This window comes from Choloepus didactylus, chromosome 6, assembly GCF_015220235.1.
Source record: "Choloepus didactylus isolate mChoDid1 chromosome 6, mChoDid1.pri, whole genome shotgun sequence".
Taxonomy (NCBI): domain Eukaryota; kingdom Metazoa; phylum Chordata; class Mammalia; order Pilosa; family Megalonychidae; genus Choloepus; species Choloepus didactylus.
The window spans coordinates 11,225,002-11,248,491 of NC_051312.1; the positions used below are offsets into that span (position 1 = coordinate 11,225,002).

At 59.7% G+C, this 23,490-nt stretch overlaps 2 protein-coding genes across 5 annotated transcripts in view; one reads left to right on the top strand and one right to left on the bottom strand.

The window, feature by feature from the left end:
- MACROD1 (mono-ADP ribosylhydrolase 1) overlaps positions 1-23,490 on the top strand; it is a 147,550-nt gene that overhangs the window by 38,556 nt on the left and 85,504 nt on the right. The gene's annotated exons all lie outside the window — the stretch shown is intronic.
- Positions 1-23,490, bottom strand: part of FLRT1 (fibronectin leucine rich transmembrane protein 1) — an 82,479-nt gene that overhangs the window by 5,270 nt on the left and 53,719 nt on the right. The window contains exons 2-3 of one of the 2 annotated variants that reach the window (XR_005217293.1): positions 16,082-16,973; positions 2,537-5,393 (exon numbers count right to left, since the gene is read on the bottom strand). Coding sequence is in view for 1 of the 2 variants with exons in the window: in XM_037838174.1 (XP_037694102.1) it covers positions 3,328-5,343 (2,016 nt within the window). In the remaining variant the exon portion in view is untranslated. Of the gene's footprint in view, positions 1-2,399; positions 5,394-16,081; positions 16,974-23,490 lie in introns of those variants that run through there. The other variant, XM_037838174.1, reaches the window with a different exon arrangement.

The following is a 23,490-nucleotide window of genomic DNA, read 5'->3' on the forward strand; positions in this document are numbered from 1 at the left end:
CTTAACCAAAGAAATGTCAGGGGCTTTTTTTTTTCCTTAACTTTAAATCTGCCTTAAATGCCACAAAAATACCCTCTTCAGCGCTGAGGCTGGCGAGGTGGTTCTGGCTAGAAAGGGCTGTCGGGAGTGGACTTTCCTCGCAGGCAGAAGGGAGATTTTAGCCCCTACTGAGGCGGGGGTGGCTGGGCCCTGGGATGCCCCTTCTTTCTGTCTCGTGTCTGTCGTGTGATCATCTTGGAGGAGGTGGACCAGGAGGTGACGGCTTTCCAGAGAGAACCAGCCCCCACCCTGGTTTGGGGTCCCATGGCTGTGGGGGGCTTGCACCCAGGAAGGATGCTGGGAAGACGCTAAAGGCTCCTTCCATGTGATGGGGACATGGAGATGAGAAAGCCGGTTTTCAGGGCAGGGGCTGAGGGCCCGGGGTGGAGGCCAGGAAGGGCCAGGGGCTGCCCGGGTTGGCTCTCCACCGTCTGCCACCCTCTGTGCTGAGGCAGGCAGGCCCTGGGTGCTCCAGCCGGTTGTAAGATGGGGGCTGAGCCCCTGCCTGAGCCCTCCTCAGTGCAAGAGCTGGGAGGTAGGAGACTGATGTGTGCTGGGTGCTCCCCTCTTGGGAGGCTGGCAGGGCGCTCATGGGTGCGGGGCTGCCTTGTGGGATGGGGAGGGAAAGTTCAGGGCCCAGGCCTGGTCTTGGAGAAGGCTGCTGGGCCACAGCTGGCCCTTGGCCCTGTCCCGCTGTCCAGCGCCAGGTCTGGGGCTGCCTGCTGTTTTCTGAATTCCTTCCTGACCTACTAGGGGATGATCTGACTCTATGCCTGGGGTGGGGAAAGGGGAGTCCCAGGGTGAGATCAGGGGTCTGAGCATGCTGGCAAATGCTGGGAACCCGGGCTGGCCGTGAGGAGGCTGGGGACGGATCTTTCTGGAACCCTGGCAGAAGGCAGTAGAGTTGCTCCCAAGGGAAGGGACCTCATTTTGGAACCAGCCAAGACCTTGGACTTCTGCCACCCTGGCCGACACTACAACCCCGGGACCCTCTGTCCTCCTAGAAACCCAGAGGGGCCCTCGGCACCTCCCTGAGCTTCCAGGAGCATCTAGGGGTGCTCCCATCCAAAGGGAGGGCTGGCTTTTGAGCTGACCTGAAACTAAGGCTTGGAAAAATTTCTCTCCTGACCACATTGTATGGGGAAATGATTCATATGGGAAAAGGAGAGGAAAAACAAAAGGTCTCTTTTGGAACAAAACGTGTCCACGCCCCGTGGCCTTTCCCTGGGTCGGGGAGCTGGGGTTCCCCGTTTGTGAGTGGATCTCTTCAACCAGGCCACAGAGCACCGGAGCCTGTCCTCTTCTCCTCTCACACAGCCGCTGCGTACATCTCTTTAAGCCCCGACCTCTTCACTGAAGGGGCCAGTTGGATCTTCTGATGTCTGGGAAGCGGGACACATTGCGGGCAGCCCTGCAACCACCGCCCGGCCACCTCTTCCTGCCTTTGGTTTTCATCAAAGCAGCAGAAGCCTTTTCAACATGCCACACCAGAAGCCAGCCCCCTTCTCATCCTCCCTGCCCTCAGACCAGCGTCTCAGCTCTGACGTGACTTTTCCCGGTGCACGACGGGTGGCATGTGGATGGATGGTGACCCGGGTCCCCGGAGCGCAGGGGTGCAGGACCTGTCAGAACCCCAGGCCCCGCTCCTCACTTCTTTCCAGATTTGCTGTCATTATTTCATCATCCTTTCAATCTTGCGGCTCGCCAAACTGTACTGTCAGTTGACAAATGATGGCAACATTTATTCCAGCGGGAGGAAATAAAACCTCAGCTCTGCTGAAGATCTGGGTCAGGACCCTAGTTTGAGGCTGGCATTTTTAGAAAGAGACCCGGTGTCTCCCCTCTCCGAGACCACAGCCCCAGGGGTGAGCACGGCTGAGTTTTCTGCATTCGGGGGTGGCGTGTGTGGAGGTTGCTGCCTCCCAGGGTTTTTCTGCAAATTTTCGTGTCTTTTTCTGGGCTTTGTCTGAGCAGCCATGGAAACCATTAGGTCAAATCAGCTGACACGTGTATATATATATACGTATATATATAAAAAAACAACAACCCATCCCTGCTCCCATTACCTATCCCGGGAACAAGCAGACCACACATAGTAAGTTATCAGAAAGTAGCTGTTGAGGGGGTTGTATCTATGGGAGGGAGAGAAAGGACACTGGCAGTCAAAGAAAGCTTTTTTTTCTGTATCAAAAAAGGAGAGTGGCCAGCTCTGGCCAACCTGAGATAGGCTCAAACCGAAAGCAGCCCTCGCCCGGCCCTTCCTTAAGCCACCCACCCGGACAGACACGCCTCCACCTGTGGGAACAGCAGTAGCCACCCCCCCACCCCCCACCATAACTGCAGATCCCCCCTCTGCCCCACTCCCACCCAACACACTTAGTCTACTTACTCAACTATTTCTAGGAGAAAGCAACTTTTTCGTGATTCTATCGTCTCAGGAAATGGTAAGAACCGACCCAGGGAGAACTCTGAGGACAGTTTCCGTGACTCTACCTACCCTTCTGCATTTAGCTACAGGACACACAGAGAGACAGGTGGACAGATGCACCTCCAGGTGACGGGAGAAGCTACAGCTTCCCTCGGGGCTTCTACGGAGGATGGTACGTGGAACCAGAGGGTTTTGGTATAGAAAAAGAAAGTCTTCTTTTTAAGTGGCTACATAAGTATTCGAAGAATGTAGTGAAAGAAGCGCTATTTCTGCAAATCCATAAGGGGAATGGCATGGAAAGAACCAGGAGAGAGATTTCAGGACAACACCTCCATAGCAAAAAGACTTTTTCTTCCCATTCTCCTTTGGGAAGAGCCTTGAAACCTTCCATCGTGTCGCCGGTGAGCAGCCGCCAGCGAGGGGTCTCTGGGGGGTGCCCCATGTGGCAGCTGGTTCTTTTGCAATTTTGCGAAGATAAGGTGTACACAGAGTGGTACAGGTAGTAGTGTCTTCCCAGTTCAGGGGAAAAAAAATACCCCAACCCAACCCTTCCTGCAATTTTATGCTTAGTCTTTCCCTCTCCAACTGGCGTAACTTGGTATAAAGGACATCTTCGACAACGTGGAATCCTCCCCATCCTTCCTTCTATTCTTTAAAAAAAAATTTTTTTTTTCTTTCACCATTGCTTTCTACAAAACGGTCAAGCCCTCCCCAAACTTTGCTTTCTGCTGGGAAAGTCATCCGTGGGATTCTTTTCTCATTTCTCTCTCGGACGGCAGCCGGCCGGGCAAAGCCACAGTGCCACCCCGGGAGGGTGGCGGCCAGGAGCTGGGGCGGGGGTGGGTGGGGCAGGGCCGGCGTCATGTGTAGTAGTCGACATCGGGGATGCCACCGTCCCGGTAGCCCCGTGTGGTGCCGTAGCCGATGGTGTGCACGCCCTTGCACAGACTGCTGCCGTTGGAGGGGAAGATGGTGTGGACCACGTACTCCTCCTTGGCATGGTACGGGTTGATGGGCAGCATCTGCAGCCCGGGCCCGCGGATTTCCAGGATGGAGTTGTCCTTCTTGGTCCCCGACTCCATATAATCATCCTTTTTCCGGCTGCCCCGGTTGTAGGCCCTGTCCCGGGTCAGCAGCTCACCGGCCCGGTGCACGTACCAGCAGATGGCTCCCAGGACGAGGAAGAGGAAGACAAGGGCCACGGCACCGCCGACGATGCCCGCCAAGGGCAGGCCCGCCATGGGGTCGGCGTTCTGTTCCTGGTTGAGTGTGGTGGTGGGGCTGTAGCTGTCAGCTGTCTCCGCCTTGGCACACACGGGCGTCTCGTCGGCCACGTAGGCGTTGCCAGTCTCCAAGGTGACCATGCAGATGATGTAGGTGGACCTGGGCTCCAGGGAGGTCAGCAGGTACTCCGTCTTGTCCCCCTGCACCAGGGTCTCGGTGATGGAGCCCACGGCTGGGCTGTGGCCCAGGCGCAGCCAGCTGAGCCGGAAGGAGGAGGCGGGCAGCATGGCCTTCCACGTGATGCGGATGGAGTCCGCTGTCAGGGGCTTCACTTGGATGACCAGGGCCTTGGCACCGACACCCGTGGCCATGGGGTAGTCGAGGTTGGAGTCGGGCAGGCGCAGCCCCGGCCTCTTGGCCTTGAGGGTGAAGAGCGAGCCCTGGGGCGTGGTGGCCGGGGCGTGGCCGCTGGCTGTGGTCTTGGCGCTGGCCGCGCCGCCCGGCGGCCCCGTCTCGAAGCACTCGTCCATCTCGCTGGTGATGTCCTTGATGGCCATGCCGCGGACCTTCTCGGGGCCCTGGCACATGAGGCCCCGCACGTTGACCACGGCCGCCCGCGCCTTCACCCAGTCCCGCAGCCACATGAGGTTGCAGCCGCAGAACCAAGGGTTGTTCCTGAGCAGCAGCTGGGCCAGGCTCTCGAGGTCGTCGAAGAGGCCGCGGGGCAGCGTTGTGAGGTTGTTGTTGGACAGGTCCAGACGCTCCAGCTCCCGCATCCTGGCCAGTGTGTTGTAGGGCACGTGGCTGATGGCATTGTCCTGCAGGTAGAGCTTCTGCAGGTGGGCGCTGGGCAGGTTGAGGGGCGGCGCGGCCAGCGAATTGCGCACCAGGGAGAGCTCGGTGAGGTTCTGCAGGCGGCTGAAGGTGTCATCGGCGATGCGCTGGTTGGCCAGCAGGTTCCCGTCCAGCACCAGGCGCCGCAGGCTGCTGAGGCCCTTGAAGGCATGCAGCGGGATGGTGGAGATGCGGTTGTCGTCCAGCCGCAGCTCCTCCAGCGTGTGCGGCAGCCCCGAGGGGATGCTGCTCAGGTGGTTCCGGCTCAGGAAGAGCAGCTTGAGCCGGGTGCTGTCGGCGAAGGCGTCCTCCTCGATGCTGACGGTGGACACGGAGTTGTCGTCCAGGTGCAGCTTCTCCAGCAGCGGGAGGCGGGCCAGCGAGTCCCGGGCGATGGTGCGCACGTTGTTGTCCTGCAGGTGCAGCTCCCGCAGCGACCGGGGCAGGTTGACGGGGAACTCGTCCAGGTCGTTCTCGTACAGGTAGATGACCTCCACGTGGACCTTGGCCTTGAGGTCCTGGGGGATGCCGGCGTTGTTGATCTGGTTGTTCTGCAGGTAGAGGGTCGTGGCGTCGTCGGGGATGTCCGCTGGGATGGACGTCAGCCCCCGGTCGTTGCAGTAGATGAAGCCATTGTCACAGCGGCACACGGAGGGGCAGGTGGTGCTGTCAATGACCTCCGTCAGGAAGGCGATGAGCCCGTAGCACAGGAACAGCAAGTCCCGCAGGTCCATGGTGGCCGTGGTCATCATGACAGTGGCCGTGACGGTGGCAGCGGGCGAGGTGGGGGCGCCGGCGGCGGGGTGTGTCGCCACCATGGTGGAAAGGCGGGGGGGAGCCCGGCCCACCTGGCCCGGATCCTCGACACCTGCATGGGGCACAAGACACGCTCAGTGAGAGCGAGGCCACGGCCACGGCCCGGGGAAGCCAGGCACGGTGCCCACCTGCCCGGTGCCAAGAGGTCACTGGCGGCCAGTTCCCACGGGGCAGGGGTCACACCGTGAGGCACCCGGCCATTTACGTGCCAAGTTTACATCCCAGGTAATTAATTGCTCCGGCTAAGGTCGGGCTCTAATGACGTCTGGCTAATGTTAAATCTCATCTAGAGCAAGGAAGTTGCTCGTTAATTAGACATACGTGGTACACTCCGGAGTGTAACTGGGGGCCTCGGTGAGGTTAATTTAGTGAGCGAGACACTGAAGTTTGGGTTTCTGCTTTCAAGATTTCACACGAAGCTAAGTCTAGAGGCACCAGTCGAGGCTGATGGAATGGATTTCAGGAGAGTTTTATGGATTCCGAGCCACAGGCTCTCACCAGGCCAGGGAGCGTGCAGCTCTACCTGGCTCGGACGCAGGGCTGGAAGCGAGAGCTTGTTGCTGCCAGGCCTGGAAGCCCGAAAAGGGGTGAATCACTCTCAAGAGTCCAGAAAAAGGACCTGCCAGCGTCATCAGCGGCGAGCAGCGGAAGGCACGGTGCTTCGCTGTTTGATGTTAGAACAACGTGTCCCGTTTGTTACACGTACGTTTTCTAGATGGAGGAATAAGGTGGCAGCAGAAGCGTTTTCTTGTGTATTTACAGAAACCTCTTTTCATCAGAGGTGCTTTCCCTAGCTCTGTGTTCTGTGCTTGGTGGGAAATGATTCCACACCTCACTCCCTTCCCAAACATGAAACCTTCAGCTCTCTTGAAATATATATATCTGTTTCTTGCACTTACAAAAAATGAAATAAATAAAAGGAGGGAGGGGGTCCATGCTTTGAGGGAATTGTCTGCGAGGTATAATTCCATTTCTCACAAATGAAGAAACTGCAAATGAGGTTTCTCTTGTATTATTTTACTGTTCATAGTGGTAAAAAAAGCAATTACAGGTAAATTATCTTTCAACCTAGTGTGGGAAGGTGTCTTCATGCAGCTGGCAAAGGGTCTGCCACCAAACTCTGACTTCATAAAGGCTTTTCATGGCAGGACACGCTGGCCTCTGGGACACTGACCTGAGACCCCGGCCGTAGAGGCCAGACCTGGGGTGCCATGTAGGGTCGCGGCCCATGAACGAGGCAGCGGGGATCCCATGCCCAGGACCCAGCCTCAGGGACCAAGCATCTCTCAACCATGTCAAATTCTCCTCCCTTCTGTATCCCTCTATCCTGAACGGCTCCTGTCCATCTGGCAAACTACTCTTTACCCCTTGGGACCAACTCACGTGTCCCTTCTTCTACTAGATCTTCCTGATGCCCCAAATAGAACTTCCTTTAGCTCTACCCATCTGTGCCAGTTTGAATGTATTATGTCCCCCAAATGCCATTATCTTTGATGTAATCTTGTGTGGGCAGAACTATCAGTGTTAATTAGATTGAAATTCTTTGACTGTTTCCATGGAGATGCACCCCACCCAACTGTGGGTGATGACTCTGATTGGATAATTTCCATGGAGGTGTTGGCCTGCCCATTGGGTGGGTCTGAATTCAATTAGTGGCACACTATATAAGATCAGACAGAAGGAGCGAGCTTGCTACAGCCAAGAGGGACACTTTGAAGAAAGCACAGGAGCTGCAGATGAGAGACAGTTTGAAAACAGGCGTTGAAAGCAGACTCTTGCTCCAGAGAAGCTGAGAGAGGACAAATATCCCAAGTGCAACTAAGAGTGACATTTTTGAGGAACTGCAGCCTAGAGAGGAACGTCCTGGGAGAAATCCATTTTGAAACCAGAACTTTGGAGCAGACACCAGCCACGTGCCTTCCCAGCTAACACAGGTTTTCCAGACACCATTGGCTATCCTCCAGGAAGGTACCCGATTGCTGATGTGTTACCTTGGACACTTTATGGCCTTAAGACTGTAACTGTATAACCAAATAAACCCCCTTTTTATAAAAGCCAATCCATCTTTGGTGTTTTGCATTCTGGCAGCATTAGCAAACCAGAACACCATCCATCATCCATCTGTCCATTTCCATCCATCCACCCATCTACCCATCCACCCATTCTCTATCCACCCATCCATCCATCCTTCCATCCATCCACCCATCGATCCATCTCCATCCATTCATCCAACCCTTCAACAAATCATCACTGAGTGTCTACCATGTGCAGTCCCTGTTCTCACTGCCTGGGATCACACTCTGGTGGGACAGTAGCTCTCACTATAATAAAGACCTTTCCTGGAGCTTTATGACTATTTAAGTCATTTGATCTTCCCAGCAAGCAGGAGGTCAGTGCCCTTCTTATTTCCATTTTGCAGATGGGGAAACTGAAGCTTGGGGATGGTGCATTAACTTGCTCAAGGCCATGTGAGCAGCTCTGAGGAGGGGCTGGAACCCAGGCAGTGAGTGTCAAGGCCAGAATCTTGACCGCTAGGCTCATGGCGCTGCATCTCCGTGGGCTGCAGGTCGCACTGCTGACTAGGGTCTAAACGTCCCTAACTAAATTGTGGGGGCTCCAGGGTGGGGACTGCAGCCTGTGTGAGGCCCGGAGCAGCTTGGCACCAGGGGCCACCCAGTGACAGCAGGAATAAATGTCCCTCTGGATCTGCCTCCAGCTGCTGTGACCTGTGCTTGGCTGTCACACACACACAGGCCATACAGCTCCTTGTCCCCACTGCACAGCTGAGGGACAGGGGAGGGGCCAGCTGCACATCTGTCCCTTTCTCTGCACCAAGCCAGAGCCACGAACATTATGGTGCTTACGAGCAAAGAGGCAGGGGCAGAGCAGGAGGTGCTGGAGACAGGGAGGCTCGGGCCTGCTCCAAGCCCACCTTCCTGCACTCCCTGGGGCCAAGCCCAAGCCCCAGGGCACCTCTGCTGGGGACCCCAACATCTGGCCGGAGGACATGCATCCTCCCCGGGCTTTCAGCTGCTGAATCTGACCACAGCCATGTGGGTGGCCTCTGGGTGTGTTGTTCTGGGGCAGTGCCCTGAGCAGGGGGCAGGCTTGTTAAGGCCAAAGCTGAGACCGGGCATGCCTTCTCTGGCATGGACATCTGTTCCCAGCACCCACTCAACCCACGGCCACCGTCCTCAGCCTCCAGAGGCCTCGGCATCATAATAGAGTCTAAATTGCACCTTTCAGAGATGCTTGATGGATAACCAAGAAGCCCTGGGGAGGCAGACCCAAGGCCTCTCCTCTCCCTGTGTGGATGCCTCATCCATCTTGGGCTGAGTCTCCCCTGCAGCCCCTTCCCCAAGGCCACCCCAAGGCTGAGCCCGCCGGCTCCACGAGCGCAGCACGGGACGTGGACCAGGGCGGAGGGTGAGGGGAGCTCGCCTCGCTGGAGGAGCCCTTTAATTGCCCCGAGTCTGGCGGCCTTTCTATTCCCTTGTTGTGTGTTGGGTGGTTTATGTAGCCATCAAATTAAACCTAGTAAATCGCCCGTCTTTTATGGGATCATTGTGATCGTTGCGCGGATCCCGCGGCTTGGTGCGAGATATGACCCGCCAGTTCCATGACTGACAGCAGGATCCTTGGCGTGGGGGAGGGGAGTGGTGGGGGTCTGGAGCCACAGGGGCTCTGGCTAGAGGGATCCGGGACCCCCAGGAGCTGGGGCGGGGGGCGCCCGAGGCATCATTCCCGGCCTTATCCATTATTCTAGCTCCTGCCAGCTTCCAGGACAGAGAAACCCCAGTTCGATTCTTAACTCTGCCACTTCCAGGCTGTGTGATCTTGAGCAAGTTGCTTGCCCTCTCTGAGCTTCAGCTTCCTCATCTATAAATGTGGTAATAATAGTTCCCCTTCCAGGGTTGTTCTGGGGATACAGTGTGATAATAGGTGCAAAGTACCCCTGCTTGTGCACTGCCTGCATGCACTCAATGCGTAAGGTTTAGAGAGCCGCTCTGCCTCTCCGACTGCCCCAGGCCTGTGGCCTCTGTGCTGACTCGTTTCTTCCCCTGGATCTCCAGTGGCCCCTGCTTTATCCCCCAGCCCCTACCTCGCACCCAGACTGGCTCCCTTCCCCACCTCTGCCTCCTCATCTGGAGCATCAGCCATTTTTGCCTCACCAGGTAGAGGTGGGCGGAAAAGAGAGACAGAAGACAGAGGGTTCCGGGCCCCGCAGCGGCCATGTCATACACTTCGACGTTGGGTTCCTCCCAGCCTCCTCGTCTCCTCGCCTCACCTTGTGCATCCTTGGCACCCCTAACCCCAAGCTCGGAGGATGGGGTGGGGGGGCAGCAGAGCAGGGGCAGAAGCACTGGGATCTGGGCCAAGCAGAGCTGGGGCTGGGGGGTATCAGTGCCCCTCGGGGAGAGGCACCGGGCCCAGGCAGGGACGCCAGTGGTTAGGGGCTGCGACTCAGCCCCACTTGGCCCCCTGGGCTCTGGGAAGCCGTGCTCCCTCCTGCCTCCCTCCGGGCCTTTGCATGTGCCGTTCCTGCTCCTCCCACACCCTCTCCCTCCGACTCCTGTTTACTTGCCTCAGCCGGAAGTGGGGAAATACCTGCCACTCAGGTGGTGCCCCTCCCTGCTGGGAGCCCTGCCCCCCGGGCCCTCTGCCCTGGCGTCTTTAGGCCCCGGGTCCTCGGAGGGGTGGATGGGTGATGGCAGCATGCAGGGTCCGTGGTGTTCACTGCTGCATCCATGGCTGCAGGTTCAGGGGTCAGCAGGGGTGGAGGCGCATTTCTAAAGGGAGCCTGGCCAGGCAGGAGCTGGGGTCTCAGGCAGCCGAGGGGAGGGCTGGGCAAGCCTCCCTGCTGCCGAACGAGGGCTTTCGATGGCGGGTCCCCCAAAGTGCCAGGCAGTCTCAGCCCCCCCCCCAAGTTTAGGGAGCAGAGAATTCCAGACAGCCCTGACCCCAGGAGGAGGCAACATGAGCTCGGAAGGGCAGGAGACCCCCAGGGCTGTGTTCGGATCCAGCCTCACGAGTCACCAGCTGTGTGACTGGAGCGCTGACACTCTGGGCCTGTTTCCTCACCTGCCGGGTGCTGCCGAGAAGCTGCTTTCCTGAGAGGAGGGCCAAGGAGGGGTCGTGTAGGGTGCCCAGTGCAGGCCCAGGTGGTTCTGGAAAAGGGAGGGGGGCGAGGGTCCTCCTTTGAACCCCACTTATGGTGGCTGCTCACCCGCCTTGACTGAGCCTTTGGAGAGAGGGGAGGGCAGAAACAAAGGGGGGTGGGAGCTGAGGCCCCCTCCCTTCCTTGTGCCTCTCAGAGTGGGGTGGGGACAGAGGAGGCAGTGGAAGGCTCCCCAGATTGTTACTAGTCACTGTGGCTTATCCCCACCATGGGGGTGTCCAGGGTCCACCAGCCCCGAAGTCCAGTGTCCACGCGTTTCCCTCCAGGGGGCCTCTGGGAGCTGCAGGGGTGTGGTGGGCAGCTGGGGGGCCCTGGCTTCTGAGCCTCCCCTTTCCAGATGTGGTGCCAGGCGCACAGTCCCCCTCTCTGCAGCCCTGCCCACGAACAGCCTGCCTCGAGGTTTCCACCCCCCCGCCAGGCCTCAGTAGATACTGCTCCCTCCTACCCCCCCCACCCAGGTCCCAGCCTTCTCTGCGCCCCCATCCCTGAGTCACCATTTCCACTTTCTCCTCCACCTGTTCACTGGTCAGCAGATACCTCCTGGCAATGGGGAGGGCAGGGAGGGCAGGTGCAAAGGCCCTGAGGTGGGCATGGGCATGGCGGGCTGACGGTGGTGCAGCTGGGGTATAGCAGAGGCAGGGGGAGGATGCTGGGTGGGGTCTCAGGAGAGTAGCCCCATAGCTGCCCAGAGCCTGGAAAGAGCCCTGGGCCAAGGGTCTAAATCCCACACAGCCCCGCTGCCAGCTGGAATGTTCTCTGTGGAGAGGCTTCCCCCACCCCCAAACTCCATGTCCTGGCCTGGAAAGGGGGTTGGAGCACAGTGGCTGGGCCAGAGGGTCCAGCCAGCTCCCAAACTCACATCTAGGGCCCCTGCTAGCCCTGGGAGGTCTGAACTCCCCCAGCCCCACTGTGTAAGTAAATGATCAGAGCTAGTGACTTCTACTCTCTGTGACACATCGACCCCACCCCCCACAATCCTGCTGCTTCCTTCCCTTCTCCCTTCTCCAGCCCACCTTGTCCTCCTTTCCCCCAAAACCACACTCACAGTTGAAAACACTCTCCGCGGAGTGGGAGCTCAGCTTCCTGCACAGAGCAGAGGCCAGCAAAACCTTCAGTGTCTCAGGTCTCGGGGGACAGTGGGGAGGGGGACAGCAAGCTGAGTGCGTGTGTGTGGCGGGGTGCTCCACACCTGTGTGCGCTGACTTTACAGGTCAGTGAGACTTTACGGCAGTTTCCTGGAGCTCTTTCCCGTAAGTGGCTTAGGGGTCCCTATAACAGCCCCCTCCATCCCTGCCTGGTCCTGGGCTGGGTTTCCCACCACCTGCCCCATCACTGGGGTGGGGCTGGGGGTGTCTCGGGGCCAGTCAGGGAGGGGGAGCGTCCCACACCTGTAACATGTTTGCAGGAAAACAAACACACGTGCTCAGATGACAGGTAACTTTTTTCAAGGTACAGAGGGGCCCCTGGCTGCTTCTCCCCCACCGCTACCTCATTTCTCTGCCTGGGGTGTAACTTCTCTGTCCCAGCCCAGCTTTGCAAGTCCTTGAAAATCTGGCTGCCCACGTGGCCCAGCATCACCTGGAGCCTCCAGCTTCTCCCCATCTCCCTAGCACCTCCTCCCCAGGTAGGGGCTCTTGCAGGTGTCTTCCCCACTCTGGGCCCCTCCTTCCAGCAACAAGAATCCATTGCACCTTCCCTGAACCTTTTCTCCGAGAAGGCCCCCCACTTGCCACATGTCCCCTGCTCGAGAGCCTTGGGCCCTGCACTCCTCACTGCAGAGCAGGACACTGAGACAGGAGTGAGGGGGGATCAGTTTCTCGGTCCCGGTGAAGGGGAAGAAAGGGGAGAGCCCGGCCCCATTGGGAGCCACCGCTGGGGGCGTGACTCCTCCACCCAATGGCCAAGTTCACAAAGGCAGGTCCCCAGTCACCTCCACACCCGGGACGGGCCTGCAGTGAACCAGGGTTTAAATTAATGAAGGAGAAATGCAGGCCCGCCCCGGGCCCCACATTTTCTTCCCCACCAGCTGGGTGGCTCCTTCTGGGGCTCAGCTACAAACGTGATGCATGGAAGGGGCAAGGACTACCCCTGGCGCTCACAGGGGCCTAGCGAGCTCCCTGTCCCCTCTGCTCTGCCCCGGGATGGTGGTGTGCTCCTGACGGCCTGGTCGGGCCCCCTCCAGCTGCCCCACTTCCTGCTGGCGGTTTCCAGCCTCATGCCGTCATCTGTAAAATGGGGCAGTAAACCAGCTCCTTCCCTGAGTTCTCAGAAGGATAAAAGGGGGTTACTCTGAGTGCTCAGCAGAGGCTCTGCCACATGGCGGTTCGGGGAGGGAATCATCACTGTTACAAATAAGGCAGCGATTCCCTGCAGGTTGGGGAGATCAGGAAGAGGAACGTGGGACTTTCACCTGAGAGGGGTTTCAAACCCTCGGCCGGGCGCTCCAGGGGCTGCCCCTGCTCTGGGCCTGCCTGGGCCTGCCTGGGGCACCTCCCAAGGGCAGGGCGCTGGGTGCCAGGTCCCTGACTCCCAGGGGAAGGCAGCGGCCACGCCCCCACCCCGCCCCCAACCTGGTCTGCAGTGCCACTTAGAACTTGCAATGCTTGGGGGTGGGGTGGGAGATGGGAAAAGGGATTCTTTTAAAACCCAAAGTTAATTACTTTTATAATTTCATGCTGCATGCATTATGCATCAGCTGTTATCACTGGCGGCAACTGCAGACGGGTATGCAAATCCTCTAAAAACCTGCGGCGGGTTCACCTAGCTGCGTGGGCCGCCTGGGCGGGTCCAGGCAGAGGGAAGTCCTGCACTTCGGAGAATGCAAATCGCTTTTAAAAACAAGTTCACAATTGTGTCTCGGGAGGTTAATTATATTGATAATGGTGTTCGATATTAAACGACGCAGGGTCAGCGCTGGGTGGTGGGGAGGAAGGAAGACACGTGTCATGTTGTTTCTTTCTCCCCCCGCATTATTAAATAAATCAGATGTTCCTGCACCTGATATTTCCGACCGTCTGGGCCCATTTTTAGCAAAACAGCCTAGAATGGAGAGTGCGTTCCTTTGGGGAAGGAAAAAAGAATGTCCAGTGGAGTTTCAGAGGGTAGGCAGGGGCCTAAGGGCCTCCGTTTTGGGGAGTCGGGGAGCAGGAGGGGAGAGGGCAGTGCACGGGCCGGGGCAGCAGAGGTCTGCGCAGCCAGGCCCCTCGGCGGCCGGCGGGATCCCGGGTCCCAGCGAGGAGCAGCGTTCCCGGGCAGGGTGGTCACGGGTGAAGCTTAGTGATTATAAATCAAGGGCTTGGAGCTGGGCCCGGAGCTCGGCAGCATCCGGGACGCGAGGCTGGGGCAGGCCCCGGAGGCCCCTGGTTATTTATCTTGAGTTTATTGGTTGCCTGTTGATCGTCTGACTCCTCCCACTAGGACGTCGAGTCCCACAAGGCAGGACGTGGCCTGTCTTGTTCGCTTGCCTCACTTGCCAACAAGGGGGCCTGGCACAGCAGGGTAAACACCTGTTTAATGAATGAATGAATGAATGAATGGGGTCCCCCGGGCAGTGGGAGAGAAGAGTGGCACCTCCTTCAGCCCCACCTACCCCGCAGGTAAAATTCCCAGGCTGTTTTCCACAGCTGCCCAAAGTGGGAGATGGAGGAGCCCCCCTCACCCCAACCCAGACTTGGGACTCGAAGTCCAGTGCTCTTGACTTCCCAGGCGCCCAGTGGGAGCACTCGCCGGCTAGAGCCCCGGCTTGTCCCTTCCCGTCCCCTCCAACGTGGGGTGGCTGCCTCCAGGCAGGTGGGAGAGATGTGGGTGGCCCCACTCTCTAACTAGCAGATCATTTTATAGACAGTCTTTCCCCCTCTCTCCCACCCTCACGGATACACCCAGGAATGGAACCCAGCCCTCAAGACCCTGGAATTGGGGGAAATAAAGCACCTGGGAGGTTGCCTTGTACAGATGAGGAAAAACTGGGCTGGGAAGCAGGCAGCCGGCTCCCTGCCCTCCCCCTCGGGCCTTGGTGCTGAACTCGCAAACTATTTCCCAGGGCCTTGGCCAGGGGGTTAGAGACCAGTGACCGCAGTGTCCCAACCCAAGCAGGGTCTAACGGGGCCGCTTCCCCCCACACGGTGCCTGCAGACCGTCCTACCCAGTGGGGCTGGGCCCGTTCTCGTCGCGGTAGCTGCCCCCGCTGAGTGCCGAGCCCTTCACAAAATCCTCACCTTCCTAGCTGGCAACAGCCCTGCAGGGCCTGCAACCCCAGTGCAGAAAGAGGAAGGCAGTCGGGAGGGGAAGGGAAAGGGACATGCCTCAGGTCACGCCACTCCCAACTGGAGGGCGGGGGGCTCAAACCCAGGCCCCCTGGCCCCTCGTCCCCTTTGTCCCTCTTTGCTTGCATGTCTCGGGCAGGGTCTCTGCACAGCTCACAGAAGCACAGAGCCCCTCCCTCGGGCTTGGTCTCAGTCCAGGAATGACCCCCAGCACTCCTTGGGGCAGGGTCAAGGGATGGGGTGGGAGGCGAGGCAGGGCGGCCACTGGGCTGGGGCCATGCTCCAGCCTCTGGGCCTCCAGCACGCTCCCAGCGGCCCGGCTGCCGGCTGGCGCGCCTCTCTAATAAATAAGAGCAAATAGCCGATCCACAAGGCATCTTTCACACCGCTGGCTAATAACACGGCTATTAATGCCCCGGCCGACCGTGTGCGTGTGCCACGCTGACGAATGTCCCGGGCCCTGACGCAGTCATAAATCAGCCCCTCTCCTGGGGACCAGCATGGGGAAGTGTCATTTTCCATCTCGGTAATGAATTGGGGCTTCCCTGCCCTGCCCACCGCGCCGCAGCGGGAGGTTGCCTGGGATCTGTGTTTGGAGAGGCGCGGCCCCTCCCTCCTGCCTCTGGGGAGACCCTGTCAGGCCCGGCCCAGGCACCCTCCCATCTAAGTGCATGCACAGCTGCTGTGTGACCTTGGGCATGAATGCCCGTCTCTGAGCCTCAGTTTACTCCTCGAATCAACAAAGGAGCCTCAATGGAAGCCGTCGAAGTCCAGGGTTTAGCAGGAGCAGAGCCTTGGGTGGTGGCCCTGGATCATTCCCACTTGGGCAGGGGCAGGCCAGGGCAGGGCGGGGAACTCATGGTGCTTCCCCTAGTTGGAGGGCAGTAGGTGCCATGGCCACCCCCACCCCTGCCCCAAGGTCTCACTGCTGCCTCCTTTGGGCTCAACTCCTAACCCCGTCATCCTGGCGGGCAGGGGCTCATAGGGAGACAATACAAGGGGTGGCCGAGAGTGTGGGGGGGGTCACTCCAGGAGGTGGCCACCCCCTTATACCCCGGGTCCACCCAAACTGAGGCAGGGCCCAGAGGCCCAGAGGGTGGACAAGTAGCAAACGATCCCCACTCCTGCAAGGGAGCCACGAGTTGCCTGGACTGTGGGACTATGTGGGGGTGGGTGGGCCTTGGGAGAGGAGGGCCCGTCCCCTCACGCATGCTCAGCCCTCTCAGGGTCATTAGAAGCTCTCAGCCGCCCCGTGGGGCTGCCCCAGAACCCATCCTGCATCCGCATCCTCGGCCTTACCCGCTTGGTTGCTGCAGCCCTGGAGCCCGCTGGGTCCGGCTGGGGTCTCCGCTCCTCGGACCCCTGCGCCGACTCCGCACCTTGGGACGTGGTGGGCCCCACAGTCCCGGCAGGCCACGCGCCAACTGGGGCACAGATCTTCCACCCGGGCCGTAGGGTGGGCTGGGGGCCCCCCGGGGCACAGGGACGAGGTCCTCACTTGGCTCTCCTGGGCTCGGCACTCAGAGGGCCCCCAGCAGCAGCCTCCGCACCCTCGGCCTCGGGTACCGCTGGCCTCTTCCTCTGGAGTGAGGGGCAGGGGCACCCCCCCACGGCCCAGGGCCTCCTGTGCACAGCCTGAGGGGGTCCCGGCTGGTGCTCCCCAGGCATACCCTAGGGCCCGGCGCCCATCCCGGGGTAGGGTGGCCTCTGGCTGCTTGCAATTCCAACGGTCTCTTTCAACTCTCCCCCTTTTGTCTGCTGGTCACCACTTCCCCCAAAGGCACAGCTTTTACCCCCTTTTTCTTTACCAAGTTTTTTTTTTTTTTTAATCCTTTTAAGTCAGTTGCAGAATGGGCTCAGTGCAGAGAGCGTTCTTGCGTGACGATGCTGAGAGGGAGCCACTTTCCAAAGAATTGGTGCTCCTGCCACTCAAGGCTGCATCTCCGGGGGCAGGCGGGGGTGCGTTTCCCCGCTGACGAGCTCCGATGGTCACCACGGGGCAGGGGCTGCTGCTGGCGTGCGCTGCTGAGCCGCCAGCCCCCCCACACACCCTGCTCTGTGCTGCTTGGCTGCTCCCGTTGGTGAAGGTCTCCTCGCTGGGGAGGTGGGAGGAGGGGTTCTTTCTGCTTCACCCCCTGGTCTGGTCTCTCCAAAAAGGATGCCTTCTCTCACCCACTCCCTGCCTCCTCACCTGCCAAAGACAATACAAGTAATTAAGCCGGAGGAAATCAGGAACCGCGTGGGGACAAGCTTCCGGCAAGGCAGGGTGTGCAGAGCAGATCCCTCAGGATGCTGTTTTCTCAAACGCCACTTCCCCATGAGCCTGGGCGGGGGCCGCATTGTCCGCCCCCATCTCCCCTGTCTTGTCAAACTCCGAGCTGACTTGCCCTCCCAGATAGCAAACAGTTGGCCTTGCTGAGAGGCCTTCCTTGCAGCTCCCTGGTTGCCCTGATCCTGAGGATGGAAGGACTGGGAAGAGGAAAATGAAGTTCTGCGAGCTCGTGGCCGTGCAGGGGCCGCCTGCCCTGCCCAGAGCCGGCGCCGCATCCCCCAGCACCTGCTCCTCTTGCTACATGTCATTCAAAGGCTCCAGCTGGGCGGCCGGGGCTTCCAGAACGTGCTGCCGTTCCCGCCGTGGGAAGCTGGGTCTCAGGGTCACCGACCTCCCTCCTGCAGCCGCCCCACTTCCTAGGCCGGGCCAGGGCTCCGGAGACCGGAGGGGCAGGGCCGGCTGGGCCCCGGAATCCCAAACAAAACCAGAGCCCTCCCCAGCGGCCTCTCATTCGCTCGGCACGTAGCAGGCCCCGCCGTGCCCCGGTGTCCGCGTTCCCCCTGCAGGAGCCCCTCTTTGGAAAAGGGCTTTTATTACACATCTGAGGGTGTCAGCTCTGGTTTGAAATTGGATCTAGATGGGCTCAGCTGTATCTGGGTCCTGTGCTTTGTAGGGCTGTAAAGATGGCTGGTTTGAGGAATGCTTGTTGTCTGGAGCCCTTGCAAATAAAACCAAGGATATTTAGGGTGCCTGTTTTAATAAGCCCGGAACCCAGGCTGCCCCATTGAGCTCCCAGATGGGCAGGGAATGCGTGTGGGAAGAGAGGGTGCTGGCCCGGTGGTCTGAGGCTGGTGGGGGCAGATGGAATTGGGACGAGATTCCCCAGGGGGAGGAGGTGGAAGAGCTAGCTGGCCCCGATGGGAATGACCAGGTCCTGGCACATACCCCAGGTGTGGCAGGCAGCTGGGGCCCAGTCCCCAAGGAGGGGTGGGCTGGGGCTGGACAGAAGGTGCGGACAGCTTCCCTGCCTGGGGGGGTGAAAGCAGGGCTCTGTTGCAAGCTCTTATGGCTATTACCACCCACGTGATTTCGTCCAATTATAAATTGTAATTTCTCTATAAAAGCGAGAGATGGAAAGAGTCCAACGGGGTCACCTGACTCCCTGGCCTGCACGGGGAAATTGTTTGATACGTCGGGGGTTTGGGGCTGGAGGCAGTGAGAGAGGACGGCCATGGGTGTCCCTGGAGGCCAGAGGCCTCCCCACGCAGAGAGAAACTGCTGAGCTCTGCTCCCCAAATTCTGAATCCAGAAAGGTGGATTCATCACAGCGGGATGTTTGCATCAGGTCCCTCCTGGGGCTCTCGGGATAAAAGGCGACACCTACGAGGCCCCCCAAGCCCTGAGCCCTGCCAGCCCCCCCGGAACGCCTGCTCGGAGCTGGCTCCCACCCCAGCCCCGCACCTCCTCTTCCTCTAGCTGTATGCAGTCGCCGGCACCCCAATAGCAATGACGGGGTATCGTGTAAGGAATTCTGCCCTGGCTCAGGGCCTCGCACACAGCAGGTGCTTAATACCTGCGCCCGGTGAACTCCCCTCTGCACTTCCTCATGTGTGAGTCAGGCTCACGGTGGCCGTGTCCCGGGTTCGCGTCCCCCTGCCCCACACCCTCTCTGGGCTCTGTCACAGCCTCTTGGAACCGCGGGGGAGCTTGGGGTCTCGAGGACGTTGGACGCACTAGACCCCGCTGCGCGTATTGGCCTCCTCGGGTGTTTCTGCCTTGGGTAAGTGGGGCGTGTGTGCATTTCCCAAGGTGCGGGTGGCCATCAGTGTTTGGAGTGTGAGCCCCAACGTGCTGTGGCTCTTCCCACGGGTGAGTGTGTAACGATGGCCATTTGCAGCCCGCGTCCACTGAACAGACAAGGCCTGGCAACGAACGTGTACGTGTGCCTCCTCGCAGACACCCCCGTCAGAGCCGCGGGACCCAGTGGGCGCGCTCCGGGATCGAGGAAGCCGAGACCACACAGGGGGATCACTTAGTAGCCGCAAGCAGGGCTTTCTGTGCGGTTGGTCAAGGTCACGGAGGACGAGACGGATCTGTGGGACCCCAGGGGTTCAGTAACCAGAGTCCCCCAGGCCATTGGTGAGTTGCCGGCTCTGTGTACTCCCCCCACAGGGCAGCACCTGCTCACCCCACCCCCCTCTTGCTCTCCTCCCCCTACTCCCAGAGACTACAGGTCTGGTTGTGCCTGGACCAAAGAACCATTTTTTTGGGTCAACATAATAAAAGTTCCCATTTGTAAGTGCTGATACATTTTTTTTTTAAGTTTTTTTGTTCTAAAAACGATATCATCATAACTGTATTAAAGGAAATCTGAAAGGGGGAAAGAAAGCCAAGTGCACAGTCCCACATCTGTATGGAGTCCTTTGCATCTGGGCAGGATCTGCCCACACAGGTCCATTTCCCAGTGGCAACACACCTGATCCTTTCTCCAGGTAACTGCTGCTCTGCCTTTGCCACTGAGCCCCAGGACAACCCAGCATGGCTGGCCTGTGACTGACCAGGCAGGGAGGACCTCCCATTGTATAGATGTGGTGGCACACGAGCAGCTCAAGGCTGCTGCACAACCCACGTGAGAATGGGGGCTTCAAACCTCAGAGCAGTTGTCCCCTCCTTCCTGTACCTCCCCTAACAGGCAGCCCTCCAGCTACCCCTCCCACGCACCCCTCCATCCATCCACCCCTCCATCCCCCATCTGTTCTTTATTCATCATTTATGCATCCATCCCTCCATCTATCCCTCTGTCCATCTACTTTTTATCCATCCACTCCTCCACCCCTCCACCCATCCATCCATCCACCCCTCCACCCATCCATCTCCCCGGCCATCCCTCCATGCATCTATTTTTCATTCATCATCCATCCATCCCTCCATCCCTCCAACATGTACTGAGTGAAAACCATGGAGGAGCCCCCACCCTCCAGGAGCTCACAGTCCAGTGGGGAGGCCACTGGTTTGCACAGGGCTGCAGTGTGGGCCACCCACAAGGCACTGTGGAAGCCAAGCACTCCACCTTCCCACCCTGGGTGCAGGCGGCTTCCTGGGGGGCGGTGACGCTATGTAGATCCTCCAGACTCCTGTGCTGTACAGTGAACTGTGAGCAGGGCAGCTGTGGTCAGGTTTGCCCCTTGACCCCCATCTCATCGTTGCTCTCTGTGTTCCAGAACCGCCGCCCCACCCCTGGCCTTCAGGGCTTCCACCTCAACTGGAAGTGCCCCCTCGGCGTCACAGGTCACCGTGGCCTTTCAGATCGGGGCTCACTGGTAGTAATTCCTATATTAGCAATTAGCCATCCTCTCTTTTCAGCCTGTGGCTCTTAGAGATGGGTTTTATGTGTGTGTCATTAATCAGACGCCTGGTATGTGCTGGAAACCCAGGTGGGCTTTATGGCTGGTGACTTAGCCGGGTGGCATCTTAAATGAACAACACTCCCATCGCGCTCGCTGGGCAGAGCTGCCTGTGGCAAAGAGGACAGGGTTTAGATAATTGTAAGCAGGTCACCACCGGTGTGCGCTAGGAGACCCGGGGTTTTCTTTCATTCTGGATTTCCAGGCTGGGGTCAGCGTCCGTATCCGACCTTAATAGATGAAAAGGCGCTTGGTGACTCAAACCTGGAGTTTGTTCTGTGGCTGCTGGCTTCTCCCCCCAGGACGCCAGCCGGCCATCCTCGGGGCCTGTTCCCTCCTCCACTTCACAGTGTGTGTGTCCCTTCTCTCTTGGGCCAGCCCAGACATCTCTCATGAGGACAGAGGGCTGGGGCTGGGGCTGCAGTGCAGGGAGAGCTTTTCCATTTGGAGCCAAGGACTGCGCTTGTCAGAGGGTCAGTGTGGTACGGGGTGGGGTGGGAAGAGCATTTCAGGCCGAGGGAACAGCACGTGCAATGGCTCAGAGGCAGGAGAGCTTGGTGCTGCGAGAAGGCAGGTGATCCCAGAGCTCTGAGTTGGTGAAGGGCAGCGAGCCGAGCTAGAGTAGGGGGTGGGAGCCTGGCCTTGGGGGGACTTTAAACACTCTGCTGAGGGGCCTGATCTTCAGACTGGAAGCCATAGAGAGCCAGGGAGGGTGTCGAGGCAGGGAGAGCATGACCAGACCAGCAATTTAGAAAGATCGTTCTGGTTGCTGCATGGAGAAGCGGAGGGGGCTCTGTGCATGGGAGGGGACTTGTGAGAGGCTGGGATAGTGTCTTCAGGGGCAGGGGGTGGGGGCCTCGGCTTGGAGGGGAGCAGTGGGGTCCAAGGGAAGGGACCAGTGCAGGAAGGCCTCCCGGACTCTTCTCTCATTCTCCTCCTCCCTAGAGGGCAGGTGAGTGCTCCTGCAAGCACTACGATGAGCACCACAGAGTAGCCGGCTGTGTCTGGGGCTCCTGGGCCTGGATCTGTGGATTCCAGGTGCCCAGCCTTAGTCTGCGGGGAGGGGCAGCAAGAAGGCCCACCCCCAACACTGTCTTCTCTGGAGTGGGGGTATCTGGGGGCTCCAGCCCCTCCATTCTGCCCCCTTCACACTCACTCCGGGGCCCCAGGCTTCTGCAGCACCCGAGGAGCAGTGGGGGAGCTGGGTGGGTGAGAAGGGGCGGAAGTGAGAGCCCCTGCTTAGGGGTGCGAACCCTCCCAGCCTCCGCTCTGCTAATTAAACAGCTTCCTGACAGCACCCAGACTTTCGGGGACGGTTGTGCCTGAGTGTGTGAGCCAGTTCGTGGGCGGCTGCAGGAGCCCACGCTGCCCGGCCCACAGGCCTGGCTCACCGCCAGCTGCCCACCCTCGGAGACAGACCATCGGGGAAAGTGGAAACCCAGGGGAAGCCACTGACCCCACTGCCAGGGCCCCGAAGGGCAGCTCTCCCGGGACGGACCTTCTCGGGAGAAACACCGCGGCCTCCACCAAGGAGCGTCTCCCTCCCCGTCTGCTCCCCTCCCTTCATGGGGTGGGCCGAAGCAGGAGGGGCCCAGGCAGCGATGGCAGGAGCGGCCTGGGACTGCACGCCCGTCCCCCGTTGCTGGGCTGGCACGGCAGCCAAACCAGGCCTGGATGGTGGGCACCTGCTGCCCACCTCCTACTGGCCGGCTGTCCTTTGCCTGCACCGTCTGGGGGTTCAGGAGGCCTGGCCCTAACGGGTTTGGGGTGCTAGAGAAGAGGGGCGTTTCTAAGCATGAGAGGGCTTCCCCCGCCATGCCCCTGAGTGACAGGGAACCCAGACAGCCGCCAGGTGGGCACGGTCGTCCAGGGCAGCAGGTGAATCCGAGAAGGAGAGGACAGTTGCCTGGAGAGGCCTCCTCTGCCTGGAGAGCTCTTGTGCCTTCGAGATCTTAGAGCAAGGGCGGGGGGGAGGAGGAGACCCCGTGCCCCCGTGAGCCTGCGGGAGTGGGCGAGGGGGGGTGGCCAGCCAAGGGCGGCTCTGCTCAGCCGGGGTGAGTCAGGCTCACGGAGTGCTGCTCTTGGTGGCCAGGTGGCCGTCCACTTAAGAGGGACAGAGGGCAGGGTGCATGGCAGCCCCCTCCAGGCCTGCCCATCTACAGAGACTCGCAGCACTAGAGAAGGGACCAGTGGCAGGTCCGGACCTGCTTGGCGCTCTCGCCCCTGCCTGCTGGCTCCCAGCAGGCCTTGCTGTCACACAGCCCCCCCAAATGCCCAGGGTCTGTGGGCCGCCCAGGGGGAAGGGAAGCTCGGGGGGGGGACAGGTCCGGTGCCACCAGGAAAGAGCCTGGAACCTCTTATCTTGCTGTCCCCCACCCCATCCCTTGGTGCCCCCAGCTCACCCCTCGGCGAGGTGGACCGTGGGAAGTGGGGGCAGAAGTCCAAGTCTCCCCCTTGCTGCCTGCCTCTGCTGTTCTCCCACGGGTCCCCTGGCCACCCCCGCAAACCGTGGCTCTCAGGTGGATGTTTGAAGCAGGTTCACGGGCCCCTGGGGGTCCCAGCTGGAGGGTCCCTAAGGAGAAGCGGTGTCTGCTCCCTTCTTCCCTTGCTGCCCCTGCCCCCCACCTCCTGACTTGGAGCAGACTGCAGGAGGTCCCCAAGTCCTTCAGGAGCTCTGTGCCCTGGGGCCCATCAGCCCCCATCCCCCCTGCCCCCCCAGACCAGCGGCTGCGGGCCCGGAAAGCCAGCCCCCCTCTCCCCACCAGACCTCCTCCACCAGACAAGCTTTTCAAAGCCACACACTGGGGATTCCCTGCCACGATCCTGCCGTCATCTAAATTACCCGGGCAAGAGCTGCCTTTTTTCTTCCTGGAGGGTCTGCTGACAGCCTCGGTTCTCCACTCCCCCACCCCCACCCCCCGGGGACAGGCACCCCCTCGCCCGGCTCCCCCCAGCTGTCTGCGTTCCCTGCACTGGCAGAAGCCGGTGCCAAGGGATTTTCGCCTCCGTGTTGGAAATCTCCCGCCCCCTCC